At 43.2% G+C, this 18,983-nt stretch overlaps 1 protein-coding gene across 1 annotated transcript in view; it reads right to left on the reverse strand.

Moving 5' to 3' along the window:
* The window catches only part of sdc4 (syndecan 4), a 27,175-nt gene continuing 8,192 nt past the window's right edge, over positions 1–18,983 (reverse strand). Inside the window, exons 2-5 of the mRNA XM_059980981.1 lie at positions 8,408–8,528; positions 4,955–4,977; positions 4,343–4,532; positions 1–3,855 (exon numbers count right to left, since the gene is read on the reverse strand). Of these exons, the coding sequence (XP_059836964.1) occupies positions 3,704–3,855; positions 4,343–4,532; positions 4,955–4,977; positions 8,408–8,528 (486 nt within the window). The 3' untranslated portion in view covers positions 1–3,703. The remainder of the gene's footprint in view (positions 3,856–4,342; positions 4,533–4,954; positions 4,978–8,407; positions 8,529–18,983) is intronic.

The following is an 18,983-nucleotide window of genomic DNA, read 5'->3' on the forward strand; positions in this document are numbered from 1 at the left end:
CCTGTGTAAAGATAGGTTTATTTATACATACATAATAAATCTGGAAATAGAATTAAAACACATGAATATATACAGATCTGAAAATAGCAAAAATCATTTCAATCCTTAGATAAAATTAGTTAACAGAAGACAAGTTACAGCTTTTCCCACTGGTGTTAAGACACAGTATGCAACTTTGAGGGAGCAATTTTAACCCAATTTGGAAAACTGGTCTGGTAGTACTACTACATGGAATCCAACAGTACCACCAGACCAGGTATGAAAGTAGTGCTCCAACTAACCCAGTCTCTCACCAGGCAGGTCAACAGGTAAAAGCTCCCTCAAAGTTTATTGCTGGCACTGGGTCTTACTGAATGGAAGACCCCGACCAGTACAGGCACTGCACACAAGAATACCAGTATTCAGAGTAGCAACAATCTTAACTTGGAACACATCACTCATTGGTACCATATTTTGCCAGCAGTCAAGTAATGTATCCATCACAACAGACTAAATGGTGGCACATTCTCTACCACCTGCACACCCCACCCTGAACCAAAGGGAAAAGGTGATGGTTCTCTATGGAACGGCAGCAGTGGAAGGAAACCTCCTTCCCTCTCCACCCGTTTCACTCATGTGGCACATATGCTCCTAGTCCAAGGAAGTCTCCTGACCGGACTTGATTCTAAAACCTTTCCCCAACTCCAGAAACCAGGCTGCCATGTACTGAAGTACAGGAAGCTTTAAACCAGGGGGTTCCCCAACCTTTTTTAAAAAAAGGTCCTAGTCCCCGACTATTAAGCAATGGGTCCATGGACACCAGGTTAGAAACCCCCACTCCCAGCCCTCTCAGACACCAGAGCTTTTCAGACCCTGAGGTTAAACACAAAAGCTAGCACACAGAATGAAGCTGGACTTCAAAGTCAAAGATAAGAAATGCCCCACCATCTCACTCCTGTTATAGTTTGGGTTGAATTTCAGTGTGGGTTGGACCCACAGACTTCATCCAAGGTACACCCCTAGTTTATAAAATCCCTCCTCTCCCATACCAAGTGCCATTAAGAATGCCACCATTAATATTTACACCAACATAGATCCAAAGAATCAAATTTTATGTACCAAAATAGTTTTATTGAAAAACCAAAAATTATATTTTATATTTTTTACTTGTACCTGGGCATACTTTGAATACTAAAGTCAGTACATGAGCACTTTGCAAAAGGAGTTTCACAAAGCAGAGATAAGTTTTTTTTATATTTTAAAAGCAGTTCAACCCTACTTACTGGGCGGTATAAAAAGGTGCAAAACAATGGGATTACAGTTCGAGGCTGCCCTACTTTCTCTTGGTCAGACAATACAAAGAAATAGTGTTGGCTTAGCTGAACATGGTGGCACTGAATGGGATGTCAGATAGTTCCTGTGATGCATTAATTATAACATGGCTACACATTGTAAAGTTAGTTCCATTAAAGGGGATGGAAATAGAGTACATCTCATTGATAATTGATACCCTGCAGAGAATAAATCCCATCCCAATCTCTAGACAAAAAGATTGAGTCTAGTGAGCAGATACACGTGGAACCTACAATTATCCACCCTCCCTACCTCCTGCTTGATAAAGCTTGCTCTGTGGAGCAAGTTGAAGGCAAGAAATACCATGGCCAGTACCCAGCTGGTGGATCTCATTTCAATCAGAATCATTTCACCACACTAGCTTGAGACATATACACAAGAATCCAGCATTTGTAGTCCTTCATTTTGCCACCACCCAGGAACCTGATTGAGTTAAGAATGATATTCAAAGGGCACTACAAACATTTCAGAATGGGATTATTTCCCTTTCCTTCCCCACCACCCCAACAATTTGGTGAAGGCCTAAATCCCCTCAAAAAGGGGTACTTTAGCAGAAATAGGTATCATTGCATCTTCTGTTCCCATTTATTATAACCCCTAACTATCTGGTCCCCAGGTTTGCAATTCTCCTGAATAAATGTTTGATAGCTGATTGTGGATATAGCTACAATATTCTTACAAGGAATTCAGAAGGCATAAAAGTTGTTTAAAGACAATGATCTCCCTCAAAAATATCCAGTCTCAAATGGACTGGTCCCAACTACACAATGCACTTGGCTTTGAGCAAACAGAATTGGAACTTAAGGACCAAAATTCTTTCAAAGTAAAAAGAACAAGACAGCATGAATGGCATTATTCAACGAGAAAACATTTAACACATTGGACCAAACAGAAATGATTCACAAAATAATTTAACTCACAAATTGCTTTCCCATCTCTGCAGTCTACATATTTACTCATACACTGAGGCATAGGAAGAATTGGTTTAGTCTAGGGCCAAGGTTTTCTCATCTGCCAAGCCACCAGGGACATAGTTAAAACCTTTGTTTCTGCAAGGCTCTCTTTACTGATTCATTTTGATTGTCACAGAATGTTAGTCTCAAGATTGAGGGATAAACCCAGCTAGATTTCATGTCTGCCAATTTAATTTAAAATGTTAAAGTCCAAGGCCTTTACAGTACCAGAGTTCAGAGTGAGATTTAGTGATTGACTACTTGAGTGAGCTTAGTGTACAAAACATCCTCAAAAGGATTTCCATTACAATGACCTCTAGTACATGGGGAATAGGAGCACAAATTGATGTGGCTCTCTTTTGTACATTTTTTTAAAAAAAACAGTTTGGTCTCCTAGCAACAAGAATCTTGGTCAGATTCAGTAGTTAAAAATTGAATCTATGATGTACTGACAAGCTTTCTCCCTCACCAGCAAAAAAGGTCTTTCATCCAAACTTTTCTCCTGAGAGAAGGTTCCATTTCCACCTATAAAAGTTATTCTCACCTCCATCTCTGACCCATGCTATCTTGTGATGCACCAATTTAAGGAAATGGCCCCAGTAATGAGCATCTATCAATAGGTACATTGCATAGAAAATGAAATGGCAATTAGATACATTGTCCTAGAATTTAGTCATCTGTACAAAAGTTTTTAATAAGCAAAGCCACACTGAAAGAGAGAAATATTGAATTCATTTTTTTAAAGCTGAAATTGGTTATAACCAATTCTACAAAGATTTTGCCAATGAGTGTAGTATTCTAGTAAAATACAACAAAATTGTACTATGATTAAGCATGTGAAAACAATTCAATAAAACTCAATTTTCTTTTGCAGTTTTGGGGAGGAGGAGAAAGCACACAGTGCGTGCAGAAGGGAACAGAAAACAATTCCCCACATAGGGAAAGAAACTCTCGAAGCAGTCCAATGTTTGAAAGTTCTAGTAGGAAACAACTGTGGTTCTTGAAAAGAGATGCTGCATTTTGGCTGATTAGTGTTTGAGACAGCTGGTCTGCGGGATAACTCACAGAACTACCTGCCTGAGGAAGACTGCAAGGAAAATAAACTTAAAAATGGAAATGTAAGGACAGTGAAATCTTTCTTCGCCTCCTCCTCAACAAACCTTGGCAGAAATACATATTATGGACAAAAACAGTGAGGCCAGAGTTTGTTTTCCAGCCTTGCCCTTTATAAAATGTTCTTAAAATCTGGGATGGACGTATTTTCCCAGTTAAGTGGGTTTCTTTACTTTCTCCATGTGTAATATTAAAGACTAGCAGAGGCTTTAAACTAGCTGCAAATATTGCTCCACTTTTTTCTTGGTAAGGCGGAAGCTCTGGAGAGAATATAAAGTCTGTCATTCTGAAGTTCCTGCTAAGGTTTATGCATAGAATTCTGTGGTGGGGGCCTTCTTGTAGATGGGCTTCTTGCTCAAGTCGTAACTGCCCTCGTCCTTCTTCCTCATGCGGTAGACAAGTAGCAGGATGAGGAGGATGGCGAACAGGAGGCCGATGGTACCACCAGCGATCATTGCTGAGGGGGGAGAGAGAGAGAGACACACACACACAGTCAGTTGATAAGATCTTACTGTCACTTCTTCCAACAAATGCTTCATTTCATGACCTTTAATTGTTCCTGAACATCTTGCTGTCTGAAGTGCTGTCACTTGACATGACAGCCAGCAACAGGCCAACAAAAAGACCAACAGTTAGTGCTAACCACAACAATCACCATTCCCTAGGTTGCTTCATGGAACCAGTGTCTGTAGAAAATCAAGCAGTTCAGCACAGGCAGAGGCCCTTTGGCCTGTGATGTCTGTGCTGAGCACCACACTGAATTAAACCAAATCTTTTCTGCCTCCCTGCAGGTGATCCATTTCCCTCCATGCTGTGTCAAGCCAAATGACCTGCTGGATATTTTACATATGGTTTCCACGGGGACTGGAATGAGCAGAGGTCTATTCACTACCTGGTAACTAAACAGCTTATGCTGGACCCCAAATTTAATCTGCATCCCATACCTGCTAGCATCTCTGTGCTTGCAAACATGCCGTTGCCGTTGTTGGTGCTGGCCAAGGCAACTCTGTTGTCAATGTCTTTGTTTGAATGTCTAGTTTTCTCTGGGACCACCTCATTGCCCAAAACATGATCGTTTGTGGACTGAAATTCATCAACGCTCTCATTGATGTGATTGTTGGTTTCTTCGTCGTCCTGTGGAAAAAGGAAGAGCTATTAGATCTCACTACTCTCCTGAAGTGATCCATTTCTCCCGTCAGAGAGACCGAAACACAGCTTCTGGACTAGTAAATGCCAGGACTGCAAGGATGTAGTACATTCTTGCCATGACCACATGGGTTTCCTCCCACCAGACAAAGACTATAGTTTTGTATTAATAAATTGTGGGCATGCTAGTGTTGGTGCCAGAAGCATGGGCTGCCCTCAATACACCCACAGGCTGCATCAGACATTGACACATTTCATTAGGTATTTTAATTTATGTGACAAATTAAAAAGCTAGACACTAGGTTTCATCTCTTCCCAGTACTGCTAAACTCACACCATTGACAAGTCAGCAAACTACCCAATGTTTCTCGTAATTGGGTCTTACAGATGGCTGAGAAAATGGAACTCACCTCATCACTTGGATCAAATTCATCTGGAAGTGGAAAAAAAAAGAGTTTGTGATCTTTAGCTTAGAAAATGCTATTTACAGTATCTACAGTAAGATCATCTCCCCACCCCACAAGTACGAATCCTGATTTCAGAGAACAGAATAGCCCCTTTAGTCCAATGTCTGTGCCCACCAGTGCCCATCTGTCCGCATGATCCATGTCCTTCCAGTCCCCATCTGTTCGTGTCTGTCTAAACACCTCAAACATTACAATTGTATCTGTTTCCACCATTTCCCCTGGCATATTTCAGACATCTACCCACCTATGCAAAGAGACTGGACCTTTACACTACCCACTCAGCTTAAAGTCATGTTCTCCAGCACCAGACATTTCCACCATGCAGAAATCTCAAAAGATCAAAATAACTTTATCAGAGTACATACACGTCACCATATACAACCCTGAGATTCATTTTTCTGTGGGCATACTCAGCAAGTCTATGGAATAGTAACAGTACAACAGGATCAATGAAAGATCAACCAGATTGCAGGAGACAGCAAACTGAAAATGCAGCAACTATAACAAACAGTAATAAATAACAAAATGAGATCATTGGTCATGGGAACATCTCAATGGATGGGCAAGTGAGTGTAATTCTCCCCTTTTGTTCAAGAGCCTGATGGTTGAAGGATAGTAACTGTTTAACCTGGTGGTGTGAGTTCTGATGCTCCTGTACCTTCTACCTAATGGCAGCAGAGAAAGCATGGTGACGATCTCTGACGGAAGCCACTTTCCTAATGACAACGTGATCATTGGTTGGGAGGGCTTTACCTGTGATGGGACTCCACACATCTCAATGTTATAAACTCTCAGCATCCAGAGAGAAAAAAAAAGCTGTTCAAGTTTGTCCTCTGTTTTGATAGACAAAACTAATCCAGGCAAAGCTCCTCTGCACACTCCCCCACAGTATGACAGTGTACTGCTGTCACTCACTGTGGGATAATAAACCCAATTCTGATTTAAATTGGTGTCAGCTGCACCCATGCACAAAAAGTTTGAACTTTCTTGCTGAATTACAGCTGTTAAAAATCATTTGATCACATCAGCCACATTTCCACCAGTAGGCAGGCTGGAATTTCCACTGTGCTGCCCGAGCAGATGATGAGGAGTGCAGAGAAAGCCCTGCAGTTGCAGATTTACTGTAAAACAGGGGAGCTGTAACCTCAGTGCAGCTATGAGCATGGAAATAATCAAAACCACTTCCTCCTTCTGCAGAAACTCGACAGTACTGTGAGGGAACAAGGAAATGATGGCAAAGGTGCTGGAACAGAAAACTTTCAGAATTCCAATACCACAGGCACAGGGAAAAACTTGGGGTCCACAATTCCCAGTTAGTGGCAAGGCTACATGGCAGAAAAAAGTTGGGAACCCCCACTTTTAAAATTGTGCCTTTTGTACCAGCCATTCTGCCCTGAGAAAAATAAAGTCACCGGCTGTCCAACCATCTATTCCCTTTATAATCTTGTACAGCTGTCAAGTCATCTCTCATTCTCTTTCATAAGAATAAAAAGCCCCAACTATCTCAACCTTTTCTTACAAGACATGCTCTTTATTCAGGCAATATACTGGCAAATCTTCTCCACACCCTCCAAAGCTTCCACATCCTTTCTATAATGAGGTGAACAGAACTGAAGGCAACATTCCAAGTGTAACTCTCTCATATTAGCCATTTCCAATCTGGGATACATTCAGAATTTACTACAAGTTGGAAACCCAAAAGTCCATTGTCATTCATCCTTTGCTGGCCCCTGTGCTCCATAAAAAGCACCAAAAATTGCAACTCATTTCCCTTATTGTTACTTAAATCAAGAGAAGGGAAACCTAGTAGCCTGTTGATGACCAGGTTAAAACAAACTACTTTCAATCGACCTTTTGCATCTCATTTCCTTCTCCCAATGGTTCAGTCATAACCTTTCTCTGCTCTTTAAACCAGAGAGTCAAATCCAGGGCAAAGTAGTCCAGGCTTGGCAACAGGAAGATCCTGAATCTCCTAGGGAGTTTGTTGCCGATTCTGAGTTGGGGGGGGGGGGGGGAACTAATTAACACTGCAGACTGCAACATCCTTCTTGCTGTGGAAGGAGTGATACCTCTTTAATAAGGAGAGTGCAGGATGTAGAACGGTTGAGATGAACAGTGACATTTGCTGGGCTCTGGATTATGACCTTTAAGGGCGCGTTGCGATTGTTTACGTGTGGTTGGGGTGGGGGAGGAGAGAGAATGCATTATATTAAAGTGGGGGAGGGTTGATGCTTCTGCTTGTGTGGGAGGGGGACCTTTGCATTTCCAGCATTTACTTGTCATTCATTCTCTGGGGTTTTCCCTTTCGTTTTGTGGACGACTGTGAAGAGTTCGAGTTTCAGGTTGCATACATTCTGATTGGAACCACTGGAGCAGATTCCAGATTCCACTCAAAGCGAGTGCTGGACCATTAGGTGGTTGGCTTTGGAACATGCCTTCCCTTCCTGAGGCTCTAGGGGATCAAGATCTATTGCCTGAATTTTATTTATAGATCTAATGCAGTCAGTCAATAAGAATACAGAAGAATATACCAATACCACATTAGAATGAACTAACACCATCTGGGTTTTCAGTCAACCTTAAACCAAAGAAAGCCCAGAATGGTCTCTGTGGTTTAACAGAATAATGATAGAAAGATTAGTTGAGTGTATAGCTTAGAGAGAAAAAGGAGAGTTGGGACTTCTTGGAAGCAATCGCAGGTGTGATGTCATGCCAAAAAAATGGGGCACAGTACAGGGGAAATGGCAATAATGTTAGGAAGGAGAGGATTGCACAGGAAATGGGAATTATGTTAGGAGGGAGAGTTAAAGTGCTGGCAAGTTGAACATTTGTTATAGATAGGGTCTGTTCCAGCATTAAGAGCACTGGAGGAATATTCCTGGCTGCCCTCCCAACTACTGAGCACATCTGCATGAAACACTGTTATAGGGAAGCAGCACCCAGAGATCCTCATGTTCCTCAGAGATCCGCCATGCTCTTCTTCCCCCCCCACCCCCCCCACCAACTGAACTCATCACAAGGACCAGGGACTGTTACAACCCCACAACCATCAGGTTCTTGAAGAACTACACCAACTTGCCCATCCAATGATCTTTTAATGGAGTCCATCTTGTTAATGTTTGTTACAGGTTGCTTTTCATTTATACAGTCTGACACCTTCTGGCTGATCTTTCATTGATCCTGGAACAGTTACTATTCTATAGATTTGCCGAGTATGCCTGAGAAAGACATCTCAGGGTGACATTATGTACACCAGTAATAACATTTACTTTGAACTTTGGATTCTCAAAGCCAAAAACCATCTGATGTTGCTACCCCCCAACAAAAATCCCTGTTGTAAAAACAAAAACCAGTTTCCCATAAAAACTGAAGTACTTCAAGTAGTAATATAGTTACCATTGTCCGCAAAATCTCCCGAGCCAGAACCATGTTCGCTGATGTCGTCGGGGTGCAGGCTTGGATCTAGGGAACCAGAACCCTCCAGTTCATTTAGGTTGCTCCTGTTAGAGCCTTGTTGCTGTTTGGGGAAAAAGGATAGGTTGGTTAGTGAAGGGTGTACACCACTAGAGGTAACTAATACAGCCACCCCCCCCCCCCAAACAAGAGTTCAACAAAACCAAAACCAGCTGATAGTTAACTGGGGATATTTGTTTCAGTGTCCTCTCCTTCCCAACATGCCAGCTTCAGATCACATGTTAGAAAAGAAACAAGCACTACATTCTTATTGAAGCATTCCACAGAGGACAAACAGGAAGGAAGCTATATATACACCCTACTTGTCCTTGCAGACAGACCTTCTGACCTAGTGTGACAACAAAGTCTCATTTCAACTCTTTCTCCCCCCCACAACTGTTTCATTAAAGCCAGGGTGAGCAGACCAGAAAAATTAATTTTCACTTGTTTGATTGGAATATTCGGCATAATGCACTGCACTTTTTATCTCATAAAACTCGAGCATGTAGTTTCAGTGACCTACAGAACATTAGATCCAGGTGTATCACAGGTACATGAAAATAGTGAAATGCACTGAAGGTGACCAGCACAGCCCAAGGATGCGCCAGGGCCAGTCCACAAGCATCATCACTTATTTCTGGGACTGCCATACACACGTTCAGCAAATCACAGGACTAACAAGCCCCCTTTCACCCACTGAAGCACAACTGTAGGCCAGCGGTAGATTTGGGAGTTGGGGGAGCAACTGATGGAAGTGGGGGGGGGGGGGGATTAGTGCAAATGAGCACTTGAGTTGACTCGGCAGATGGGCTGAAGGGCCTCAGTTCCACCTCTCACTCAGTACAGAGAAAATTCAGCAGAGCGCGATCTTTAGATCCCCTTCCCTTCGAGGATCAGGAGCTTTAGATTCGGGTAGCAATGCTTCAACACTGCCAGCCGCAAGATCAGGATTCAATTCTGTAAGGAGATCGTATGTTCTCCCTGTGACCATGTGGGTTTCCTCCCAGTATCCCAAAGACATACAGATAAAGGTGAACATGCTCTGTTGGTGCCAGAAGTACGACATCACTTGCTGGCTGCCCCCAGCACAGTTTTGGTGCACATGTGACAACTAAAACTAATCTTTTTATTAAAAAAAAGGTTCTTGACAAAGCAAGCAAGCCCAAACTTTGTACCCACATCATCCATGGGTTGGCACAAGCAGTGGCTGTAGGAGGCAGCCGAGTCCCCAAAGCCAGAGAAAGGGGAAACAGTTAAAATAGACTCCGTGTACAGTTACAGCCCAACAGCCACATAACTAACATTCCAGCAGCTAGCAACAGCAAATCAACGAAACTAAATTGGCGATCTTCCCATTTCTAGTCCTTACTCACACACAAGCTGGTGACCTTGCTGAAGCTCCACTTTGGTCTGTCCTGGGTGGAGTGGAATTTCACAATTAAAATTAATCCACAGCCCTTCTTTCAAAACCCATCTGATCCCTCGCCGTCCTTTTTATAACGGAGCTTCAAGTGGGGGGTGGGTGAGGCGATAGGGAAGCCACAGAGTGACGGGATCAAATAGCCAGAAAAACAAACTTCCATTGCAACTGGTTCCTCAGTGACAGCACCAACTTGACAGGCAGGCTCAGATTCCTTGGCTAATTAAGGCGGGGATAGTGGCTACCACGGTTCAGATTCATTTTACTAACCCATCTCACACATGAAAGTGGATTAAGGAGGCACCGTCTCGTCACCAGCCTGAAGTTATTCCTGCCAGCTGGAAGCTCCAGCGAGTCCTGACAGATTGGCTCCATCTTCATTAAACAGACAGTGAATCAACCTAGAAACAGGCCCTTCAGCCCAACTCATCCATACTGATGCCTGAACCCACTAGAAGTGGCCAGCCCATGTGATGAGGAGGATTAGGCTTTGTTTTGCTGTGGCTGGTGTTGTTCCACTGTCACCAGAATGTGTGGCAACACTCACGGGCTGTCTCCAGCACATCCTCAGGTTATTAATGCAAACATTTCACTGTACAAGGGATAAACAGACAAACTTTAATGTTGCTGCCTATGGCCCCACAAACCTTTCCTATCCATGAAGATCACCACTGTATCTGCCTCAACTATTTTCACTGGTAGCTTGTTCAAGATACAAGCCACCGTGTGAAGCTGCACCCCAAATCTTTCCTTTGTCATCTTAAATCTATATTCTCTAGTTTCTGGCTCCATTTGAGGAATTCATCACTGCAGATGGCTGTGGGGGATATTTAAAGCAGGGTTGATGGATTAGTCAGGTCAAAGGTTACAGAGAAGGTACGACAAATGGTTGAAAGGGCAAATAAAACTACCATGATTGAATGGTGTAGCAGACTGGATGGGCTGAATGGCCTAATTCTGCTTCCATGTCTTATGGTTTCCCTTGGGGAAAGTGCTGCATTCACCCTACCTGTGCCAAGGTCACTCCTCCATTCCAAGGGGGAAATTTTAGCTTAGCCATCTGTTCCCTACACCCCAGGCCCTTGTGTCCTAGTAACTCATGGCAACACTAAAGACCTCTTCCTTCAAGTGCTCTGCACGGATCTTTAATAGCCTACAAAGAGGGCAATAGAACACAAGACCTTTAAAAGGAAGGGAATTTTAGATTGGAGGGTCTACTTTGAGATTTGGCACAATGGCAATGATACTTATGTATCACGTTACAGTGCCAGTGATCCAGTTCAGTTCCTGCTGCTGTTTGTGAAGAGTTTGTACTTTCTCCATGACCATGTGGACTTGCTTAGCTCACTGCCACATTCCAAAGACAAAGGTTAGGGTTATTAGTTGTGGGCATGCCAGGTTGGCACCAGAAGCCTGGACCCCAGCACCACTTAGACTGTGTTGGTCATTGACACAAACTATACTCAATGTTGGTGTACATGTGACAAATAAAGAATATTTAAAATGAATGAAGCACTGAACCAGCTGGCTAGCATCTCAAAGCATTGCACATAGGCAGTGTGCAGATACAGCACTGACAGGGGTTCCCAAACTGGGGTCCACAGACCCTTTACTTAATGGTATTGGTCCATGGAATTAAAGAGGTTGGGAACCTGGTACTGAGGCTATTCAAAGGAATGGCAATTGGTTTACAAAACCATCAGACACCTGAACCAGTGTGGATAACTTAACCCACTTCAAACACTAAACTGATTCCACAACCTTACAGAATCACTTTCAAGAACTCTACAACTCATGTTCTTAATGGGTTTTTTTAAACTTATTTACATATTTTTATATGCACATTGTTGCCTTTCACACTATTGGTTGTTTTTCCATTAATTCTATTGTATTTCCCTTTTGTATTGCAAGTGTCTGCAAGAAAATGAATCTCAGTGTAGTGGAATAGGCAGGTACTTTGATAATAAATTCACTCCGAATCTTGAAATGAACAGGCTTGGGAGGAAAACTGTCCACTCTTCGTATTTTCCAGACAAGTGAAAGGTCTCAACCTAAAACTTCAACTGCCCATTCCCCTCCACAGATGCTGCCTGGTCTGCTGAGCTCTTCCAGCATTGTGTCGTTCTGGATTTCCAGCAGTCACTGCCTCTTGCGTATAGTAGATATTTTTAACATCTACTAAGTTTCTAATTGAATAGCAGTTCAGTACACCGAGTCAATCATTGATTGTCAGCTTTAGCCTGCAGCAATAAAGTTGTTCCCACTCCCCAGTTCCTCCAGTTGGATTAAATAGTCTTTACAAGTTGATAGATTTGTTGCAAACACAACTGTGACAAGGTTAGCTTAGTCATGAAGAATGTTCTGAGAAGTTATTGATTCATTCAGTTGTGACATCCTCTTAGTCATGGAAATTTTTACCTTAACAGGACATAGAAATTTGTCTCTTGCCAAGTCTTCAGTCAGTTTGTGCCAAATCTTAAAACATCCTTCACAAACAATTCAGAGTCAATGTCTAAATAGTGAGTAGATAAGCTGAAAAACCTGGAAGGAAGTCCCTGGCCCTGAAATTGGGGCCGATTTATATCATGGCCATCTACCTCAGAGCTAGTGCAAAGGACAGGATACAGCCTGGATGAAAGTGCAATTTCGGAAACTGAAAACCTACTCAGGCCCTTTTTCCCCACAAAATTGTGCTGAACATGTCCCACCCTTAGAAATTACCTAGGCTTACCCATAGCTGTCTTTTCTTAAATTCCATGTGCCTATCCAGGAGTCTCTTAAAAGACCCTATTGCTTCCAACCCACCACCATTGCCAGCAGCTCATTCCATGCACTCACCTCTTTCTGCGTAAAAAAACTTACCCTTGACATCTCTGTACCTGCTCCCAAGCACCTTAAATCTATGCCCTCTCATGCTAGCCATTTCAGCCTGGGAAAAAGCTTCTGACTATCCACACAATCGATGCCTTTCATTATCTTATACACCTCTATCAGGTCACCTCTCATCCTCCATCACCAAGGAGAAAACACTGAGTTTATACAGAAAGGTTAGACAAACTTTGTTTTCATTGGAGATTAGAGGAAGACCCAATAGAAATTTAACATTGAAGCACAGATAGGGTAAACAGAATACATCTCAGGGAAGAAATGTTAAATACTAGAGGACATATTTTAACTGAGGAGCAAGTTCAAAGAATGTGTGGTGCAAGTTATTTTAAAAAATAACAAAGAGTGGTTGGGTGGCAGAATGGAGATGCATCTACCAGGAGGTAGAAGGTGCTCCTTCCCTCTGCTAGCCTCGGGTCACCCTTGGGGGCAAGGTGTAGCACCTGCTTAGCAACTTCCCCCCCAACTGCCCCACCCTGATCACGTGAAGCCATGGGAGCAGCTGCATGGTGTTTTTTTCAAAATGGACAGCTGGTGCACATCACAAGTCCTGGTTATACAACCACTGACTCCAGGTAGACAATCTCAGAAGGGTATTGGTAATGGCTGGGGTCACCCATCTTGTAAAGTTATGGCAATGACAAACCACTTCTGTGGAAAAAATCATGTATTTATACTTAGTGTTTTTTTTTAAATTGTGTTCTTTGTCTTATTTTTGTGCTACTTCAGACCCAGAGTAACAATTATTTCATTCTCCTTTATACTTGTGTACTGGAAATGACATTAAGCCACCTTGCCTGAGACAATAAATTTCAAATTTGAGTGACCACTTCTGCCTCTAGCCTCCTTGGAGGTGACCATCCTTCCCATCCCGTGCTCTATGCCACCTGAGCCTTCAGCACAGGTCAGACAGAGGCAGAGGCACACAGTGTACATCAGACAGGGACTCGTGGCAGAAGAGGCTCTGCTAAATGCACTGGATAATCAAGTCAGAAACCCCTTCACACCACAGTGTGTAATCAGAGCTCCAGCACATGCCTGGCAGAGCAGCGATAAAAGAGAGGAATTAAAAACAAAGAGCCTTTATCCAGTCACGTCTGGTTGATCAGGACAAGTTAAAGCCCAGTCACTAGCTTGTATGACTTCCAAGCAATGGGGAGGGGAAGCTTGCAAGCATTTTTAACCAAGTGAACAAGCAAAGCTGGATTGCAGTCATCTGCGGCTGCACGAGGCACGATGAGCCCCCGTTTTTGCAGGGATGCGTTTCCAGGACACCATCAATCTACAGACCATGACATTTGGACTTTGAATACATTTTATGACTGCTTCTGTGATCACAATTATGTGCCTGTGAGACTGTTGGCATAGAGTTCTGCACATTGGCCGGTAGGAACATTGTTTTGTTTGGCTGTGTATGGTTGAAGGACGATGAGTGGAACTGAAAAGGTGCCTTTTGACTGAGGGAGTGTGCTGCATGTTACAGAGCCACAGCCCTCCACTCTTGAGAGGCGATGAGCTAGTCAGAAGCAGTGAATGCAAAAACCATTATCCTTCACAAAGCAACATAGCCCACACTAAAGAATGAGTCAGCCTCACCATCCCATTTCAATGGTTTGAGCTACTTCCATAGTGGGGGGGTTTGGATCTTAATCAGTCTCAGAGCCATCATCTAACTAAAGCATCTCAGAATAGGAGACCATTTGGCCCACAGAGCTGATACTTGCCCTTTGTAGAGGAACTCAGACCCCCATTTCTCCTTATAGTCTGACAAGTCACTTCCTCTCCAGCTCTTTGGAGCACCTCACTGACCCCGCTTCCACCAGCCCCGCTGCACTGCCCACTCCCAGCAGAAGGTCTACCCACACCTCTGCTGGAAGTGCCAACCCACTTTGCCCTGTGGAACAACTGGCATCCAAGTGTGCCTTCTTCAGCTTGCCTCCAAGCTCAGTAGAGGTGTGGGAAACATCTCAATTTGACAACACGGTCAGCAGTGGCGGCCTCAGGGCAGTGATCTTAAACCAGTGTTGAACAAGGACCACCCCAAAGGCCTGTGCTCAGGCCAAATTAACCAAAAACCTGATCTAGAAATGACATGTACTGGCTCTTGGCTCAACCAATGTGCAAGGACCAGGGTCTTCATTTGTCCTGGACTGTTCATAGACTGGGCCAGAATCCACCAATGCAAGATAAGAAAGTCTAATGGCCAAGGAACTGGCCCCTCACCCTTCGGCCCAGAAAAGAGGCATCAAGAGTTAGTTGGGAACCCATCTAGTCCAGATGACACACACATGCCCTGACTGTCAATTATTCTTTGTTTAAATGAAACAGGCAGCAGTTAAGGCACGTTCTTTAAAGTAGTTTATTAATAGCTTGGATAGCTCTCACTGGATTGAATTCTGCGTTTCACTGCTGAATGGCTGTCCCCAGACAGAAAGCAGATGCAACATGACTCTATGCAACTTGCATACTTGATATCAAACAGCTGACATCTGCACATGCCTTCTCTGCTGTAGGATATCAATCTGCAGACTTCAATTTGGCAGAGGCAACAGAGTCAGTTTCTTTGGAGACACCCATCCTTCGCCTACCAAGGAAAACACTCTCAAAGGACAGATCTACTGAGCAAAATTCCATCAATTCACATTAGAAAAAAGGTAATGGCGTACAATTTTCAATTCCAGCTGGGTGATTTTTTCCCCTGGTCTGGGGCAGTTACTGTTCTAATAGATCCCTCCCTTTGTAGTTTTAGAAAATAGACATTAACAGAAAAGCCTACAAGTACTGAAAGGTCTCTCAACCACGGAGCACATCTACTATGATGATCTACAATGACTGCTGACAAGAAAGCAGCATCCGTCATCCAGGAGCCCCACCATCCAAACCTTGCCCTCTTTTGCCCATACCATTGGGCAGGAGGTACAAGAGACCTAGGTCCCACACCACCTGGTTCGAGAATAACTATTATGCTGCAGCCATCAAGCCTCTGAACAACGGTGGATAACTTCACTCTACAACTCATGCTCTCAGTATTATTCACAACTTAGATGCTTTGTGTATTTGCATAGTGTGTCTTCATTTGCGCATGGGCTGTTAGACTAGTTTTTCCCAGTGATTCTATTGTATTTCTTGTTGTACAGTGAATGCCTGCAAGAAAGCAAATTAGTGTAGTAAATGGTGACATGTATGGATTTTAATAATAAATTTGAACTGAGACTTGATCAAGATCTGGAATGCAGAAACTGATCCAGATTCCAATGAACTGGAAACATCACACCTCTTAAAGGAATACAGAGATGCTGGAATCTGAATAAACAACCAAAGTACTAAGCAGTCTCCAGATAGAGAAATCTGTCAACACTTCAGAGCCCCAGAACTAGAGGGAATGATCAACTCTAAAGTAGAGGACTTAAGTTTCCAAAGAAAATGTCTCTTCACACAAATGCTGCCTAGCTCCCTGCCCCCCAGCCCCGAGGGAAGATTGTTGCCCACATTCTAAAGGCCTAATTGTTGCCACAACTAGCCCTCATCTACAACCCAGAATGAAACATGCAAGACCCTAATCCAGCCTTCAGCTTTCAGGGGAAGATCTGAAAGGACCGACTTCCTTTTCCTTCCAATGGCTGGTTGCTTCTATCGTGCAAAGTTGTGACCTAGTTTGTTGCTTGGGTGTTTCTAGAGTTACTCACGACAAAATAGATTCCACACCCAAAGAGAAAAGATTTCAGGTTGCTCTGTCCTCCCTGGCCAAGTGAGTAGCTGCAATTCAACTCCCCAAGCCTCTCCTAGTTTTGCTTTCATTGCCACAGTACAGGTTGGGTGGGACACTGGGACTTCTGGACACAAGCCAGGTGCAGGGAGGTGACTACTATTTGTTTTGATCATGATCACACCACCATTGCATGATCTGAGGTCAGGACTTGCAAACACCTGGAAAGCATTCAAAATTTCAGTCCTGTTCACTTACATTGAATGATGAGTGTTGTTTGATTTACAGCATTGAATGAAAGCTCCAGCATTGTAACATAGCTGTATCTTCAGCTTTCCATTAACCTCATCATCACCAACCTTCAGCCCAATTACCCTCTCCCTGATTTTTACATTTTCCAGATATCAGCAAACCACCACACCACAAGGAGAGAACACAACACATAATGTTGTGCTGACCTTTGAACCTACTCAGATCAATCCACCCTTCACTCCTACAATGCCCTCCAGTTTTCTTTCACCCATGTGTTTCGCCATCTCTTAAGTGCCCTAAATATACCTGCCTCCACCATCTTTAGTAGGGCAAACTGTTATAAAACCAACTCAGGCACCCCCTTATACTTTCCTCAATGATGCTCCCTTGTGTTAGCCATTTACACAGGAATTAAATGGCTTCTGTGTCCACACAAAGACATCATGCACTGAATTGAATCCAGTCGATTGGCATCCAGGTGTTCACAGCAACACCAGGTTTGGTGGGAGCCTGTAAACAGTAGCATCGCCTTCAATATCTAAAGTTATATTGCACACCCTCACTACACTGAAGGCAACTTGCTGGTATATGCATTGGATGGCCCTGCCAAGGAAACATTCAAATGCCAGTCTATGACTCAATGGCACCATCACTTCAACTGATGAAGAAACCTCACTAAAATTGCACCATCATTCCTGGTCTCCACCTTGACCGATCCCCACAAAACAACCCATAATCATCCCCCTTTAAGATAAGGACCTCCTTGCCCCATTTAGAGGCATAAAGGTGACAAAGGGGTTTTAGTAACCCAAGGTCAACTGGACCTCCATTCAGAGCTTTGAGCAAAAATCCCAAATTCCTCTGTGACTCTTCACTCTAAAACATCACTTTACTTACACTTAACACAGTACAGTGGTGGGAGGTTTGGGGAAAGAATAGCTCCCAAGCAGAGATCAAACATCCACCAGGTAATGGCGGACTTCAATCGACAAGTTCTATACATCCGCCTCATGCCACACTGAGAGGGTTTCTTTCTGGAAAAGATTAAAACATACTCAACCCTATAACCACCCAAGATAATGTCGTGGGATGGGCTATTGGGAGCCAATTGTCAGCATTTTAGTACTTCAAATATTGGAATCTGGAGCAAAATGTGAGATGCTGGAGGAATTCAACAGCATCATGTAGGACAGCTCTCTTCTCCGTGCTGCCATCGGGAAGGTGGTACAAGAGCCAATTATTACCCCTTGATCCAGGTATGATAACTTTACTTGCCCAAACACTGATCTGTTCCCAAAATTTATGGGAACTCTATCAAGGACTCACCTCATTCAATATTTATTATTACTACTTGTTTTTTATGGCTCATTGAGAAAGACTGCAAGTAAACAAAATTCAGGTTTGTACATAACAAATTTAGTTTGAACTTTGAACATCTGTGAGGTGGGGAAAGTGGAAAATAGACCATTTCAGATCAGGCCCTTTCTTCTGAACTGTGGATGTCTTGACTAAAAAAAGTTGACAGTACACTTCCCTCCAGATCTTCTGTCAGACCCTCTTGAGTTCCTCTAGCTTTTTCATTATTCCAGTTCGTGAACTGACGGGTGATTAGTTGATACAGTTGGCACTCTATTGGTTGGAACAGTTACATGGACCAAGTGACCTGTATATCAAAATGAATGGTGATTAACAGCCACTTAAAGGCTTTCGGTGTGAAACTCAAAGTCTGGTTGGGCTTGGCAGGCTGGAGATTGGACCGGAGAATAGTCCTCAAAACCAAGAGGAGACATTTCTTCACTCTAATTACATTTCTTTTGCAATTTTCTACTCCCACCCCACAGGCGGAATCACCTTCATTCAGGACAATAATCTAGAAATCATATCGATCTTTAGGGTGCCAAGGTAAGCACAACACTTTACAAGATGGGACTTCAGAGTTCAATTTTGACATCTTCTGAATACTGTATTTTCTCTCTGTTAGTACTGGTTAGTAGGCTAGTTTGTCCTGTGATTGGACTAGCGTTAAAAAGGTGGGTTGCTGGGTGGCGCAGCTCGAAGGGTCGGAAGGACCCGCTTTGCAACACCTCAAATAAAAACTTTTAAGGGAGGATGGGAAATGATGCTCATGACTGAACACTAGCTCGACAAATAACAGAACATTTTAAGGTCAGATGGTCAACTGACGCTTCAGTCCCTGGTTCGTATCACAACCACAGCACTCCGAGCTTGGAACTTGAGGGTAATAGGCTAGGAAG

The sequence above is a fragment of the Hypanus sabinus genome, chromosome 9, assembly GCF_030144855.1.
Source record: "Hypanus sabinus isolate sHypSab1 chromosome 9, sHypSab1.hap1, whole genome shotgun sequence".
In the NCBI taxonomy this organism is placed as follows: domain Eukaryota; kingdom Metazoa; phylum Chordata; class Chondrichthyes; order Myliobatiformes; family Dasyatidae; genus Hypanus; species Hypanus sabinus.